Source organism: Nesoenas mayeri, assembly GCF_963082525.1.
Source record: "Nesoenas mayeri genome assembly, chromosome: 4".
Taxonomy (NCBI): domain Eukaryota; kingdom Metazoa; phylum Chordata; class Aves; order Columbiformes; family Columbidae; genus Nesoenas; species Nesoenas mayeri.
This window is the reverse complement of record NC_137540.1, coordinates 2,410,584-2,427,637: the sequence shown is the minus strand read 5'-3', so window position 1 is coordinate 2,427,637 and position 17,054 is coordinate 2,410,584. Positions and strand designations below refer to the sequence as shown.

Here is a 17,054-nt window from a genome sequence, read left to right as displayed (position 1 = left end):
TGGCTTTATTGCCTTTGTGTTACTAGAGTTAACAAATGTGGTGGTGCCTTGACTGGCCAAGCGCATCCAATCTTGGGCTCGGTGGAACCGCCACAATGAATCTGGGCTGTTTATCTGGAACAGAAAATTACATGTTTGCAAAACAAACTTGGTAACGTGGAGCTGGAAGAGAAATGTAGCAAAATACCAGGAAGATTAACTAATAGTCTATTTCTTGGGCAATTAGAGGCTTTCACGCTGGTGTCAGAGGTACAGTTTGTGAGTGCACCAGTTTTGTTGGTTTTTAGCATTATCTTCTATTAGGTTTTGCATTTCCTTTTTTCCTTATAAATATAATCTTAAAATTTCCTATTAGTCTTGCAGATGCTCTATTGAAACATATCATGGTCACCTTAGAATATGCAACAATTTGGATGTAAAAAACCTCAATGTGAGGTTGTCCGAACGGGGCCTCCAAAGTGACTATTGAAGGAGGCATCTGGAGCATATTGCATTTCGTACTTGAGCTGTGGTTTGACGGTGCATCCTGCTGGGACATCAGGGACTACGGTGTTCAGTGGAATCATTGGGAATGTTCACTTGAAGTTGGTTAAGTATTATAATATGCTTTTTTGTTTTTTCTGGAAACTCTGGGGTGTTAATTTGGCTACATATCAAATATGAGTAGGGAAGTGGCTCTCCATGGTAGATGACCAAAATTCTATGGTTTTATTAATATAACTGAAAACCAAACACAAATCCGCAGTCCACACCCTGCTTTTGGACTGGTGAGCAGCCTGTGTGACGAGTGCTGGGTTGCTTTTTAGTGCTTTTGGATGCTCAAAGTGGAAGAGTCATTTATTCTTTTTCTCTAGATTACTGGATCAAACTCTTTTCCCCACTTGAGTTGAGCTCAGTAGCAATGCTGTTGCAAGCAGCACTTTAGTGGCAAGTAGATGTGACGAGTTTTGCTTTTTCCCGTTGCAATACTAAATTTAATTTGTTTCTCTAGGTAATTTAACCCATGGACATGAAATAACAGTATTGAAGTTGTTCTAAAAGGACAGACAGGCAGAATGAAGCATTTGAATTTCTCGCTGCAGTGTATAGATCCGCGGGAGTTAGTTTTCTTGCCTTTTATGTATTTATTTATAAAATGAAAGTGGAAAGCATGTTAAAAAAAAAGATTAAAAAAACCCCTTAAATTTCTCCCTGGAGGATGGAGAATAATCTGCTGTTAATTCTGCGTGCTTACTGAGAAGTGCAGGACCCATTCTAACTTGCAGTTTTATATGCTTGTACTTGCTGTTGTGTGTTCATATGTTGTTTTTATCAATATGGTTGCCCATACTAATAAATTCCAGGCGTGTGAGTGTCTGTGCAAGAGCTGCAACAGGCAGTGATTTAAGGTTTTTCTTAATGCTGTAATACAACCCTTGCTCACGTTAAGGAAACTCTATCACCAGGGGAGCAATCTTCTCTGGCTGGGCTCTGCTCTAAGCTATAGAAAAGCAGATGAGAAACCCGAGGCGGGATTTGCAGTGCTGACAGTGTATTATACTGTGAGGTAGCTAGTTTTTCACTCACCAGTATCATAATAAACCACACTTTTATAGATTAAGAGATACCGACGCTGAGCTCTGTATAGCCTGTCACAGGTAAATAAAATACTATAAAAATATTGATGCTTTGGATGCAAATAATGAAATAGTGTTTTTTTAAACACTTTTTCAGTTACATTAAACTTGGTCTAGCAGAAAAAAGTACATTACTGGTGGGCAGTGTGAGCCCTTGGATGCTATAAATCCTGCACTTATATTGAGAAGAGTCGATGTGAATATGAAAAGCTAGGCCTAACCCTGTGCTCATGGCAGGGGAAATACGTCTGCTGGTACATCCTCCCACAGCCCATGTAGAGTCTTCTTTTGTATTGAAATATGTATCTGTAGTTTTTAGCTACTCATTTATTTTCACTGGTGCCAGCATTTTTCCAGAGCTTATTTTTATTGTTTGTTTGGCACAATGTTATGCCAAAGTGAAGGTGAGCTTGGGGAGAACTATGACTGTGGAAAGTGTGGGGCAAGTTACTAGTGACAGGAGAAATTTTTTAAAATGTAAATAGTTACAACTTTGTCTAATGTCACTGGAGTTACAGTCCTGATACAGATTCAGAGGTGAATACCCAGCAGAAGCCCAACTGGCCACCCTCCCATGGCTTTTCCTTTTATCATCCCTTTTATCTTAACACCTCCATTCTTTAGCTTATGTGTGCTCTAGCACATCTGGTTTGCTGGTGCCTTTGTGTTTCTTGATGGATTTCTTTTTAATGTTATTAATTATTTTGTGTAGTTTCTTGTCTCTGTGTGTGTTTTCTCCTCTGTTCTGCTGCTAACACAGAAATAACTTCAATGTTGGGATTGGGAAGCACTGGTGGTAAAAAATGTATTGAAAACTGTGCCTGTTCACCCACTGGTACTTCAATGTGGACTTGGAAGTTGTATGACTCTGAATAGCTGTTACTGGAAAACCCTTTATTTTTGGCAGAGATCCTCCCTAATTCTGGGATGTAGAAGCAGGTACTCAGTTTACAACACAGAGCATTGTGTTCTGTTTGGGCACTCGTATCTCCAACGTTTGAGAAGCGTGGGGGAAACACAAGCAATAGGAGTGATCAAAGGAAGCTTTGGGCAATATTTGAAAGATTTGAGGTCAAAGAGCCTAAGAAGAGAGATTTAAGGAGGAAGTAATGACCTTCAAATACATTAAAATCTGCTGGAAAGATGGAGGAAATATTCTATTCTCTGTATTCAAAATGATTAGGACAAGAATTCTTTATCTTCAGTTCCTTGAAGAAGGGTCCACTCTGTGTATGAAGAAAAGAAGTTTGACTAAGGGTAGTGTTCTCTAAGAACAAATTGGATAAGCATTGGATAAAATATATATATATGTATTTCCTACAGCCTTAGGCCAGCAGAGTTGACTCATTAACCGCTTTAGTCTTTCTACAAGTTCCCATGGCTCCGAGTTGTGTGCTGTGCACCTTGTGGGTGGCTGTGCAGCTTCAGCAGGACTTGCTGGCAGGTGAGGGTGATGGATGGACAAGGCACAAACTCAGAACAGGCAGGACTTGCAACAGGCAATTCATTTCATCTCTGCATGTGCCACAGGAGCAGGGCAGGAAGAAAAACCTGTTATCAGAGGAGCCAACACCAACATATCAGCAAGAACATGAAATCCTCATTGAAAGCACTATTAGATCACCGTGAACTGAAAGTATCTTTCCCGTTTAGCAGCAGCCATTGCTGCTAAGCCATTGAGCCCATATCTTCTTTATGAGAGAGATTCTGGGACGCATATTTCTGGGTGAAGTTAAAATTTTATATTAGCTTATGTGTGTAAGTATTATTTAATTATATACATTTGTCATGAGTTCAGATGTCCAGAAATAACAGCTGTCGTCGTGCATGTCTTTGCAACGTAGACACTCAGGAAAACTACATTAGAAATGACGTAGAGATTTTTTTTTTAACTTTAGCAAGCAGTATATTTTTATAAACTTTCCAATGGTGACGTTTTACAAACTCCCTTCAGTTACACATACCAAGGTACACTATTATAGTGTACCAGCAGTATTCACTCAATGTATTATCTGCAGTTTAGAAGAAATATTTCCAGTATTTGAAGACGGGAGAGAGCTCTGCTAAGGATGTCTGGTTATCTTCTCCATTTACCGCTTCAATTTCTATTCCTCTTCTCTTTCTGCCCTTGATTAAATACTGTGCTGTGGCATCCATGAGAATAATTGTGATGAGCAGAAGCATTCCTAACAGGAAAAAAATTGCAGCCTCCAGCAAATACTTGTTCTTATTAGTCAATGTGCCACCTTAGGAGAAAGCGATTAATTTCGGCTCAGCACTTCGCTTTAATGATGTGCTGCTGTAATACCATATGCGGGGCATTTGTTGCCTCCCCCCTAAACAACTACTGGGCATCAAGGTAGTTCTTGGCTTCTTTTGATGTCTGCAATGATTTCTGATAGAAGTGTAGCTGTTTTTCACTAATGCTGTATCTTCACTGGGGAATACATCTTGGTCTGAAGCCAAATGCTGTAGAACTAGTAGTAACATGATACTTGAAGGTTTTTTACTCAAATCAAACCTTGGCGAGAGGCCTATTTTGACAGAACTGGCTTCATGGGGAGAATTTGCTGAAACACAGGAACGGAGACCTTGGGAGTCTGAGTAAAAACAATATTTCTGCCTCCTTGTTATTGTAGTGCATATCCCGAATTATCTGGATCCTGAGATGAAAAATGGAAGCAGCACAAAATGCTGATACTTGCTGAGCTTTCCTTTGCTTGAGAGTATTGATGGTGCTGGGACTGACTGGTAATCAAACCAGCCAAGTCAAAACTGCAACCTTTTCAGATCATTACATATGGTCAAATTACGCTTGTTGTTGTGTGAATGATGAAGCAGCTGTGACCTCTTTATAACAACCTTACACTTTTGTTTTAAAAAAGGCACAAGATCTGATTCCCAATGATACGAAACCACTTTGTGTTCGTGTAGGATTTGACTGGTGTGCCTGCATTTTCACTTCTTCACAGGCCAAAACCAAACCAAGAAACCCAGTATGACAAATGTCCTAGTGTTAGTAAGGAAAGAAAAGCATATGCTGGTGCTTGTATCAGAACGTCAGGGATTTTGGAAAACAAGGGCTAAACATCCGGCTGAAGTGAAACGGGGATCGGAAGATTCTGGGGTTTTTTGAGTTTAAAAGAAAGTATATTTCACAGAAATGATGTGGTAATTTTAGCTTCTGCTTTGTGCTTGATTTGAACCCATCAGCTAGTAGGAGAAACTATCAGTGTTTGTAGTAAAGACAGTGTTTGCTATTCTGAAGAATTATTTTGTTGATAATAGAACAGAGAAATTTAGAGTATCTATGTAGTATAATGCATATCCATGTGATATAACATATACGGATATACAGAATGTTGCTGCGATTGTTAGACTTGGTTGTTTTTAATATCAGTAAGAGAAAATGACAAATCCTACCTGAAGAACTTGCACAGCATCTGATTTCTCAGTACTTTGAAATCCCCAGGAGGGGGCTACAGTCCCTTAACAAGATCACGCCCCGTTTGAGAGCTCTCATGGAGAAATAAACAGCAAGACAAGTGATTGTTAATCACCAGTTAGGTGCTTTTTTGTTTTTAAGTGGAACTTTGTTCTAAGGATTTTAAAAATCCTTTTGGTATAATTTTTTAAATTCACTTTTTGAAAGCCTTTTTTTTTCCTCAGGTGAAAACTTGACATATAAAGTGTATATATAAAAGGCAGAAGGCAGTACCGTATCATCCTGTTACTTTTAGTTTGAAAAGCAAGCGCGTGTGTGTTTGGTTGAAATCCAAGTAACAGAGAACGTGGTTGGAACTCCTGCACGTGAGGTTAATTTAAAGCACGCCAGAGAGCTCCCAGGGCTGCTGCTGATAACAGCAATAATTATGTACTGCTTAAATTCTGGGGAGCATTAATATTTAAATTTGTATACCTTTCCATTATAGTTTAAATTTATGATACAGAACCCTGAGGCAAAAATGGAAGGCAATTGCGCTGTGATATCAATACACCATTTGTCTCTTTCAGAGACCCAGGAAGATGTCAGGTGATTGTTGTGCCTAGAAATTAATTTTTGATTACCTTATTTTCTTAACACAAACAAGCTGCCGACTGCAATTCCAAGTCGCTCTTCTGGGAAATGCATCAAGACGGGGACGTGCAGGCTTTCTGCAGACTCTGCATTTCAGAGCAGGCTGGTTTTTCCCGTAGCCACTCGGTGGCAGCAGGCGGCTTTGCAATGGGCAACGCTCATGGAAAATCTGCCTGAGCTTCTGCTCCGTTTCTTGTGTGCTACGATACCAAGGCCTTTTGATTAAAACATAAATTATGTTTTCCTTATTTTATGGAAATAACGGTGTGATAATGTTTTGGAAGCTTTTAGCAGTATGCCACTCTGCAGTGTAAAACCATGGGGAGGGCAGCGAGCCAGGCGCTTGGGTTTCCCGGCAGGTGAGGCCCGTGATGAGGAAACCTCTTAGAGCTTTTATTTCTGATGACACCGTTGTCACAGCCAGGGAGCAGCAACCCTGCCATGCTGTGAAACTGGCAGCATGTCGTCCTTGGAACTGCAAGTCTCTGAGATCACTCAGAAGTAAAGCAGCCTGACAAATAAATGACCACGGTGGGTCAAATGCTTAGGTTGTAGCTCTGCACAGTCAGACACCAGCCCTCAACTGGCGAGCCGTGCACTGTGTTCTGAGAAGAGCTGCCCCAAGGCAGCGAGCAGGTTTTGGGGTAGGTGGCTCTCCTTGCCGTGCTGAGAGATGCTCCAAGTGCTGGGCTGGCTCAGCACACACTGTCAGCTGCCTCTGTGAGCAGCAAGAAGCTGGCAAAGGAATCTGCAGCTTTCTGAATAGCAGAGAGAGAACATGCAGCTGCTCAGAGCTGTTGCTCGGTAGCAGTGCAAGTACTACACGGAGGGGAAAACACAACATTGCTGCATAGCGGAGGTTAAGCTTGGTTTCCTTTTTACTGTATATTGCCTCAAGACATTTCAGAAAAGCGGCTGAACAGCACACAGATGTCATACACAAATGAAAGAACTAAATTCCATGTGATATGACGTTATACAAAAAAGAAGTAAAGATATCTTGCAAATTTTCTTTTTTAATATTGCACTAAATTGTCATTACTGCTGTGTATTTGGTATATGAACTCTGGGATGGAGGCACTGATCAAAAGACACACTTGGCATTCTGCATAGGCATAAGGTGCTGCGAATGAAAGCAGCTGTTGGGCTCAGACAGATCCAGCTCTCCACTTGCACCTGGCTGGGAAAGCACAGCATGATGTGTGACTGCTCCCGGGTCACAAAAGTTTACAGCGCAGGCCATTAAGATAAATTACCTGAAATACAGTTATTTTGACACTTGTAAGCGTAACTTGTGAAAGTTCAGAACTGAATACTTGTTCCTTATGTCCTCGTAAGATTGCAATAAAGTAGGAGAGGGATGGAGCAGAGAGATGGGGTTGGAGATCTCCTTATAGCTCTCCCTGCTGAATGTGAGTGGCAAAAAATCACTTGGAGTAGTTTGTTCTGAGACTTCCAGTTTGAATAAGCTAGGCAGACATGGAGGAGGACTGGAGATGGTACCTCCAGCTTGAAGAGATGACCTGATGTAATGAAGTGGAAAGTGTATCAGAGCTCTCAGTTTCTCAGTTGACTGATGTTCCTTTAGGTTATGCTGCCTTTCAGGTGTAATGTTTGAGCCTCTGTAGATTTATAGCTTCGTCTAACTCAAAAAAAAAAAAAAAAAAGACAAAATACAATGAGGTGTCAAGTTTTTCCTCTCATTTCATATCCAAACAGGATAAAAAGATGAGTTTAATATTAGTTATAATAAGTCAGAAAACTTTTGCAAGCTGTGTAACAAAGCAAATCATATACTGGCTCCAATTCTCCTGCAAGTGCCTTTTTTAAAGCAGAGCATTGGTAAGTAAAAGCAGATTATCACCTGCCTTTTTTTTTTTTCAGAAGGCATGAAACTTACTTTTCCTTGGGCACTGACCCCAGCCCGTGCAGTGAGTGGAGCAGGAGAAGGTTGCTATAATACTTTTGTCAATACAAGCATATCTTTCACTGGGAAATACTCAAAGGTGTAAGTCCAAATCCTGACCAAGAAAGAACACGTCACTCTGTTTTGGATATGGGAAGATCTCTGCTAGTCCTTGTAAGAAGTGTTACTAGAGTCTGTTGACTGAAGTGAGGTCTGAATTTGGGTGTAAGTCAAGGCACAAGAGAAAAATCAAGTAGTTTTAATGTCACTAATGTTGATATAGTACAAGTACTATAAAATTATTATACTTAAAATATAGTACAAGTGCTTCCTCATTCTAGTAAACATCTGAAAATAATGGTAATCTGCCATCTCTGGTAGATTATATGTATTTACTGTGTAATACTTCAGCACATTCTGTAAGGTCCTAACTACACAGACATTGAGGGCTGATCTCATTTAAGAGTCTAAATTCTTCTCTGCATAAATTGAGCAGTAAGGTTATGTGTTGTTATATGCTGAATAACATTTCATGGTGGGTGTTCTCTGAATTGATTTATTGGGATGGCCCTACTGAAGATTAGTCCATGAGCAACTGGTTTATTCACATTATGGGATTAAAACCTGTCCTGAGCCAGACTGGGTTTTTGTGGTGTTGCCTGTTCAGAGTGGGAATGAAACAGGAACACTTTAAAAGTCAGTGTATAAATATTGCTATCCTAGACAACACAAAACACTAATGTTTTACTTCTTTCTGAATGAAAATAATAACTGCAAGAAAGAAATCTACCCGGTGTAATCTGTATTGCTGATTCTTTTTAAACACAGACCTTTGACCATGAGTCTGTCTTATATTAGGCCTTTTACCAGCGTGCCCTGAGTGCCTGGCCGTTAACAAATAATGAGAACATTGATTAGGGAACCTAAAAAACTCCAAACTGGAGCACATTAGACTACTAAATTAAAAATTTATTCCAATTAGTAGTGGGGGGACTGTTTCCTGCCCCACTAAATTAGGCAGCTGGGAATTAACGGCAAGTGAAAATCATTATAATGAGTCTTTTTTGGTAAGGATTTGAGAGAGTTTCTGACAGTGTCATCATGACCTCAAAGAGTTTAAGTTGCTCTCTGTACTGAAGATGCATAAATGTTGATTAGTGAAAAGGTCTTGGGAGTCCAGTCTAGCAGAGCTCAGCCTTTCCTGCCTGCCCGAGCTCTGACTTGTCACTGTAATAAGCTGCTCCTTCCCATTTATTTGAATAGCTCAGGATAAGGAATTTTGTGATCTGATAGATGATATTTAATGGCAAACCAGAGAGTCTTTAATGGGTAAGTTGCTGATTAAGTGAGTGTGTATTTTCATTCATTGTCCTTTTAAACAGAAAAATGTGCTATTTCTTTGCTATTCTCTATTATATGCACATTGTTTCAGGTAAATTTATAAGAAAAATGGGAATTGTCAAAGAAATAATATAGGTGTCATTCAAATTGCAGAGCCACACCGTGAACAGAAATAAATGCAAACAGAATTGGGGGAAAAAAACATGTAAGCAGAGTGAAGAACAGGTTTTGTGCTTTACTTTGTGGCAAATCCAGTACATAGCTTTTGAGATACTGTTTTCTTCTGAAGAACCACACATTGATTCATTCTCTGTTATTGGTGTATAACACTACTTGGGCTTCATATATATGTATAATACATAGGTTATATATATGATTACTAATAATACATATATATTATTATCTATTATATATATTATATATTTTATACATTATTATTTGAGCTTTCACTGGTTTGAGTGCATCAGCAATTAAATTTTCCCCGTGTGGTGATTTGTAAACAGCTCTATTGACTCCAATGGCTGAAGGACTGGATGTTGCTGAGGGTTGTGCTGTGCTGAACATGGGCTGCTGTGCATGGGCTGCGAGTTCATTGCCTTACAAAGGGAATCATCTTTAGCTCCTTCTTTGGCCTCTGCAGCAGTTATAAAGCCAGCATTCTTTATGGGTGGGCTGGACCGACGGAGGTGCCCAAAAGCTTAAGGACCAACCTCATTACCTTCCCTGGCCTTAGTCCAAGAGGTGTTATTCCTCTCCAAGAGTGTCGTGTTCAGGTGTTTCCACTTTGCTCCCCCAGGCAGATTATCCCTTTCATAGTGCACTGACTTATTCAACAGATTATGATCACGGGGAAGAATTGATGCTGTTCTGTAGCTACTCATGCAGTTCTTGCATTCTGTTGTCTAGGGGGCTAAATATTTGTTAGAAGAAAATGCACGTGTGGGTACTGAAAGCTTCAAAGAGTTTGGAAAGTACAGGGGAGAAGTAACAAAGCCTGTGAGATTTATGCATTGCAGGATTTCCAGCAAGGGATTGTTGTTCTTTACTCTCCGCAAGATGTAAATACCTCTCCAGGATGTAATGGTGGATTTTGTATTGCTGATGTCGTTCAAAGCTTATTACAGGTTGCCTTGCTTCCCCAAATTCCCAAGTCCACTGCCCACTCAATTGCAATAACAACAACCAAAACCTGTTTTTTTTTTTTGACTAGTAATTACCATTACTGTTTTTCTTTTTAAAAAAAAGAACAAACCAAAGCAATTGGAGACAAGTATGCAGTCATGGAAAAATGATATTTGAGCAGAAGCCTTTCTCAAAAATGATTTAAACCCCTGTTTACCAGAGCAGCTGTAGGCCAGAGTTGCCATGGAAACAGAAAGAATTCAAATAATATTAGCAATAGCCTATCTATTATGATATTGCCTTAACAATGCTATAGTAAAGGGTCACTTGTGGTTTCATTTAAGGGGCTCACTTTTTAGTGATTTATCACCAATATTACAGGCTACAAATCTGAATTAGAAATAGAAGGTTCAGCCTTGAATTGGCTTATAACAACATTGGGAGGGAAAAAGTATTAGATTTTCCTATTACTAGACAAAAATATTTTATTTATTTAATCATATGTCTAGGAGAGTTTTGAGTTTTTCATATGGAGCAAGCTCTTAATCTTTTCTTAGGAATAAAATAATGCTCATAGCATAAAATAGGTTGTCTTTGGCATCTAAAGGTGCTGACTCCAGCAGCAGAGATGATACAGCTGGGACAGGGACATTTTGGGGAGAGGTCATTTGTTAGAAGTATGTTTCTCTTCTTTACTCTGTGTGTACGACTGGCAAGAAAAGGCAAAAAATGAAGCTTGATTAGGTGTCATTTTCGCTTCTTTAGATGCTGGCTGAAGCATTGACTTGGTGCTGTCAGGACACAGCCAGAAGTTCCTGGTTGCCAAAGTTTCAATTGCCAAAAGGTTTCCCTGTAAGTTATGTGTTTGAGTGGTTTTGGAAGAATTACCTGACCAGTTCCAGTGTTGAATAACCTGTAGCGCTCACATCTCGAAGGTACCTATAAATAAGCTTTGCAGAATGCTCTGCATTACATCCTATATAAATGCAGGGTAGAAATGCTCAAGGAGCTTTTTCTGTGTTTGGCACAAAAACATGGCACACGGCGCACAGCAAACTTTCCCAAAGGCAGCTGATGATTACGAGTGCACTAGAACGCTTGCATAGCGCTTCGCCTATTGCAAAAGCTGTAAAAACATTAACTAGCTCACTAAACAAATTACATGTTGCAGCTGTATCCCTCTGCTGGCAGGAAAGCATACGTGTGTATGAGTGAGGGGGGGAAAAATCTATTAAAGGAGGCTTTATTTGGTCATTTTAAGCTTTATTGCAATTCTTTGACTATTTTCTTAACAGAAGAATTTTTTTCTAGGATTATGATAAGGAAATTATAGATTAATGTATGAAAAACATACACACCTTTTTCTTGTTGAACACAAAAAATCCAGTTGCCTCGGTTTCTTTTACAACCAAAGCGAATGTGAGTGCTCCAGAATGATTTGAAAGAATGGCCAACAGTCATTGAAGTGCCTCTGTCTGAAACAATATTGTTTTATTCACAGACACAAATCTCAAGCTTTCTGATACACATGAGCTTGTGCACATCTTAAATGTGGAGTTTACATTGGTAAATATGGCAGATAGGTCATGATTCTGTTTGAGTCTTTGCAGCTGCATGTTATTTATATACCTGTGCTTAGCGGAGTTATAACACTCTTCCATGTTACCGTTTGCGCTGTTGGTGGCATTGCCGTGTTAAAAAACCATATCCACTGCCTTTGGGTCTTAAGGGCACATTAATTTATAATAGAAATGGGTCTCCACATGTTAGCTACAGTCAGTGTTCTTAACAAATATTACAAGGCTTATTTTTTTTCCTTTCTGAAGTCTGTGGTTTATTAGAGTAGGGAATAATGTGCTTCTTGGGTGATGCTATTGAGGAAGAAGGGCGGCATTTCAGCTGCTCTTGGTATATGAAAGGCAGCCATAGTCTTTCCATTTGCTACAGAGGTTTTTTTGGCTGTTGGCAGGGATTCTGTGTTTTTAAAGGTTTTTCTGTTTGCCGGGTTTCATGTACTTTCATTTTCCTTTTGAAGTGTGCGGGAGAGTGCAGAAGGGGAAACACTTCATTATGTCCATGAATTATTCAGGTACAGTTCTAGGAGTTAACATTCCTTTAAATAGCTCAAGGTCTTTCTTTTTCCCTGAGTGTAGCTCCGTTTTCGTTCTTGTGCAGTGCTCTTTGGCCGAATACAATTTTGATGAAGTACTGTCTTTTGGCAATTTCTAGAAATCCTTTCAGACTTGAAATAAGTATTCGATTCTGATCTTTTCCAGCATTAGATATGCAGTGATCCCGAGTAGATATAGGTGAATAGTCATACATATGACTTTAGGAAAGAGGCATATATTCTCCCTAGAGTGTGTTTTCTGTGTGCTCTTTCATAAGCATTGATCTCAAATAACCCGCCACGTACAATTCTACAGTGAAGAAAAAAAGAATTTGTAGTCTTAAATAGTAACGTGCTGCTTTACATGCAATATTAGGCTGTTTTTCTCTGAGATTAATTTTATAAGCCGCATTTAGTATATCATTTCAATAGGGTGGAATGAACACTAACTCCTTGTATTTGGGAAAAAAACAATGAGAGATGAGAATTTGTATTCAGAAAATAGTGAAGGACAACACCAGAGGGGAAGATGATTGGAAAGATGTCTGGAGGCCAACATGGGGAGAAAGGAAAGCAGAACACAACCCAAAGGATGCTTTTGAAAACCGGAGTTTTAAAAATTTTATTCTTGTAGTTCTAAAAATACATTTGAAAATGCGGTGATCCCTGCATAATCCCTTATTCAAATGAGATACAGGCTATTATGTCAGGGGAAAAAAGCTTTAAAACACTCTTCCCCTGGTTTTAGGGCTTTCCTGATCCAGTCTAAAGCAGCGGTGAAATAGGACTAGAGATTCTTGAGGAGAAAAGCTTTTCTATCCCGTGTAAGTGCTGATGAAAAAAGAGATGCCCATGGCCAAAATCTCTCCAGGAAAACAGTGAGTTTGCTGAGCACAGGCACAGAGTTTGGTCAGAAAATAAATGAAAGGTTAAAATGCAGTCAATATGTTCAAGTTCTCAATCATAAGGTTCTATCAATGTGAGTATAACCTGATTTAACTGTCAGATTTTGTTGCAGTATCAGTAAACTGTAATGAAATGGAAATGTCTGTCAGTTGTGTAAGAGAACCCTGAAAAGCACCAGGTCCCAATGGTAACCTGTGCATGGTTACACAGAAAAAACCTGCATCCCCTTGCTTAGGAAAACAACATTTGTCAGGGCTGAGTCTCCCTCAGGATAGCAGCATACAAAATGAGAAAGGAACAGAAGACATCAAACATCATATTGATGGGGGACTGCGTGTTAATTAGAATAAAATTACAAAATAATGTATACAAGTCTCTAAAGATGCTGTTAATGATAGAAAACCTGTGTCTGCTGCCTTTAGGACCTTGGTACTTCACTATTTCAATGGCATGGGAGCAAGAAGTCCAGAATAAAAACTTGTGAAAACATCAAGAAATGAGCCTGTTGATTTATGCCAATGGTTGGTGGCTGTTTCAAAGTGTCACCTCAACCAAATTATTCATCTTGGTTTTGCATATTAGTAGTGAATATTCAGCTCTACATGGATTTACCCTGCTTCATTTATATATTGTGCAATTGATTTGATTTTACTAAGTCTATTTTGGAATTAAATTGCATTGTTTAATGAAATAATGTGCTTTAGTGTATTTGGATATCCATATGCATGTTTTATTGTCATTTTTGAATACCAAAGTAGCCCGTGTTTTATTAAGTATACTGTAATTCCATAAGCAGTAACATCACTTGGTGTTTAGATGTGTAACTTGGTTACTTGGAATAATAATTCAAAAACCCCACATAGAAAAGGACCTTCATAAAGAAATGTTATTTGTGTTTTGTTGTTGAAGTCTAATAGCAGATTTGAGACCTGATATGTTCAGCACTTGCTATGTATTTACTTCTAAAGCTGTTCTTATTTATTCTGTCTTTCAAACTCATTTTAGAAAGTCATAGACTCTGAGTTGGAACAGGGCTAAAAATAATTGAAATACTTGACTATCCCGGAAAAGGACTGAAAATTAATGTGTTATGCATTAGATTTTCTTTGAGTGGTGAAAGGAAGCGAGGAGAGAGAAAGATGGAGATGGGGAGGGAACTAAGATAGGAATGAAGCCCCTTCAGCAACACCGAGTAAACTTACTATCCAGATACACGCAGTCTGTCTGGGAGGATCTCTGTGTCTAATCCATCTGTATCTCTGCAACATTTTACTGTTTCTGAACTATATCCATGCAAATTACTGTGTCTTTGAATAATAAAATAGTTCTTTCATTGCATTTCTTAAGTATATTAAGAACATCAAGGGCCAATCACGAGTAAATTGAGTAGCATTGAGTTCAGTGAACTTTGAGTAAGATACAGAGATGTTGGATGAAAACCAGCAGTTTATACCTCTTGTTGTTATTGAAAGAATTTTAGATATTGAAAGTGCTATTGAAGCCTTGAAATAATCTTGGAATATCATCCTGTTCTGCTGCGGCCATTACCCCTTATCAGTAGCAGCCTGAACCGATGTGCACTTTACTGTATTTTATTCTGAACTAATAACATGTAAAATATCACTGTTAAACTCTTGATTAAATAGAAACTTGTTTAAATAATGGTGGGATTCCAGCAAGTCCAAGGGGAAAGATTGGTAGGCAAACTAGGGCTGCAAGCTGTCCTGAGCAGGAAGAATGGACACATGGGCAAGTGATGGACAGAGTCCATCTGCTCACAGATTGTCATCAGCTTCCAGGTCAGCTGCGAGAAAAAAGCACTGTCAGGTTAATTTCGGGTCAATGATAATGGCAAAAGGGTGGTTGAAGTCAAGTGGGAAGCAGCCACCGGAAGCAGGAAATTCATCTTAAGGCTTCTAAGGGGCTATTACAGAGTCCATATAAAGGTTTTTGCTGCAGAGCTTCTGCCATAAGTAAATGATTTGCCTCCTGGAATAAATAGAATATGCCACCATAAATAGACAATTAATGTATGTTTGGGTCCTTGATGGAAGCACTGATTTATTTTTTTTATTTCTCCCTACTGGGAGTTATGGTTGAACTGGGAAAGGCGCAAACCCAACATTGAACAGTACAAAAGTTGGAGTTATGTAGATTGTAGGATTTGTACTTCTGTTGTGTTGTTTTTAAATAATTGAGATACTGTGAAAGCAGAAGGGCGACAAATTCATTTCTACTCGGACAGTTGTTCCATACAACTTCTCACTGGTCCAGTGTTGGTAGAAAAATTTTTTGTAGGTCCTACTTAAACTGATCTCCTCAGTCTAATTGCTCATTATTTTGTGCAGAGCAGTTTCGCTAACACATCTGTCTAAATGCTGTTTGTTTGTTTGTTTGTTTTTAATAGGATGTTTTAAATAACCTGGGTTCCTGTGAGTTGGATGAAGATGACCTGATGCTTGACTTGGAGTTCCTAGAAGAACAACATCACCATCGTTCTGGTAAGTCAGCTAAACACCGAATATCTTCAGCAAGGCATTATTATCCTAGAAATGTGATGTCAATGTACAATTACTGGGAAATAAACAAGACTTTTTCTTGGAAGAGCAGTATGTGTTTTGCAACATTGTTTGTGAGTGCATTTGCCATTTATTAGGAAGATGCTCTTTACACTGTGTTTGAGCTTCAAGTGGTCAGTTACGAAATGGAAGTGGTTTTTCCAGCTACAGAAGAATTCCAGCCCCAAGGGTGGACGCATTTAGTTTTCTAGATGCTTCAAATGACTCCTGCCCACCAAGCAGTTACTAAGACAACCATTGCTGATATAATTGTTATCCTCTTTTGTGTATGCTGGAGTAATATACTTGAGATAAAGAAGCCTTGACTGGAGATGTTGGTTGGTTAAAGCATGGTTGTCGAATGTCAGCAACCACAGGCAACTCATGGTGTGCTCAGAATGATTTTATAACAGGATTCCACAAGGTCTTGGCAAGTCGTGGCACCTGTGAGGGGGAATCCTGCATTGCCTTGTTTACATATCTGTTAATACTTATAGGACAAATCATCTGTTCCATTCTATTTGGTAGAAAGCAAAGTAACCAGAGAGTGTGGAGGATTACAGCAGCAATATGTGTGATCATAGTTCCCTACATTCCTGGGAGCTAGGATGCAACAAACGAATTTAACCTGCACTGAATAATCCTATGAAGTGGTTAAGGAAACTGTGAAGAAATGTGGGTCAAAAAGCTTCAAACCCAACTGTTACTTTTTATAAGAAATCATAGTGTTTAGACTTGTTCATCCCCTGGACCTGTTGGAAACAAATTAACTGGCAGAACAATTTTCTATAAAAACCTCTCCTGACACATTGCACTTTGCCTCACCTGTGTTTTCCTCCTTTTTTATATTTATACAGCACTGAGTGAGTAGTGATGGAAAAGTTATGTCTGGCATATTATTATCAAGATTTGTAGCAGCTTCTGGAGCAGCTAAGATGATAATGCCTAAATGACATTATACTTGATGGAAAAGCAATTAAGATGGAGATGTGATATGACACATGATCTTTCTACCTTTGGCTCATTATCCAGAATAAATGAGATGCTTTTAAAACAGAAAGATCTGTGTTGCCCTTTGAAGAATGGTGACCATTTCTATTCTGAGCAGTAATGTGGGGACACATATTGAAGTACACACATTGTCTTTAAATAAGAAAATGTTTATCTTATTAATATTTGCTCTTTATTTGTTCGATCTAGCTGCAAAAAAAATAGGATTTGCCTATTTGTCCCTTTTGTTTTTGAGTCATTCAGTCAGGTGACTGTTTGTAGTACAATAAAGATCCTGTCGATGTTCTTCTACATAGATATTCTGATGATAGTGTTTATTTGGTTAAGGCCATCAGTCCTAGAGCCATATTACAATTTCTTTGTGCCCCACTTTGGCTCTTTATAAGCAATTGTATGCAGAATTGTT

General features: G+C 38.9%; 1 protein-coding gene across 1 annotated transcript in view; it reads left to right on the top strand.

Annotated features, from left to right (window-relative positions):
- The window catches only part of CCSER1 (coiled-coil serine rich protein 1), a gene marked incomplete at its 3' end in the record, with an annotated part of 374,341 nt that overhangs the window by 17,525 nt on the left and 339,762 nt on the right, over positions 1-17,054 (top strand). Inside the window, exon 3 of the mRNA XM_080343892.1 lies at positions 15,487-15,580. Within this exon, the coding sequence (XP_080200018.1) occupies positions 15,487-15,580 (94 nt within the window). The remainder of the gene's footprint in view (positions 1-15,486; positions 15,581-17,054) is intronic.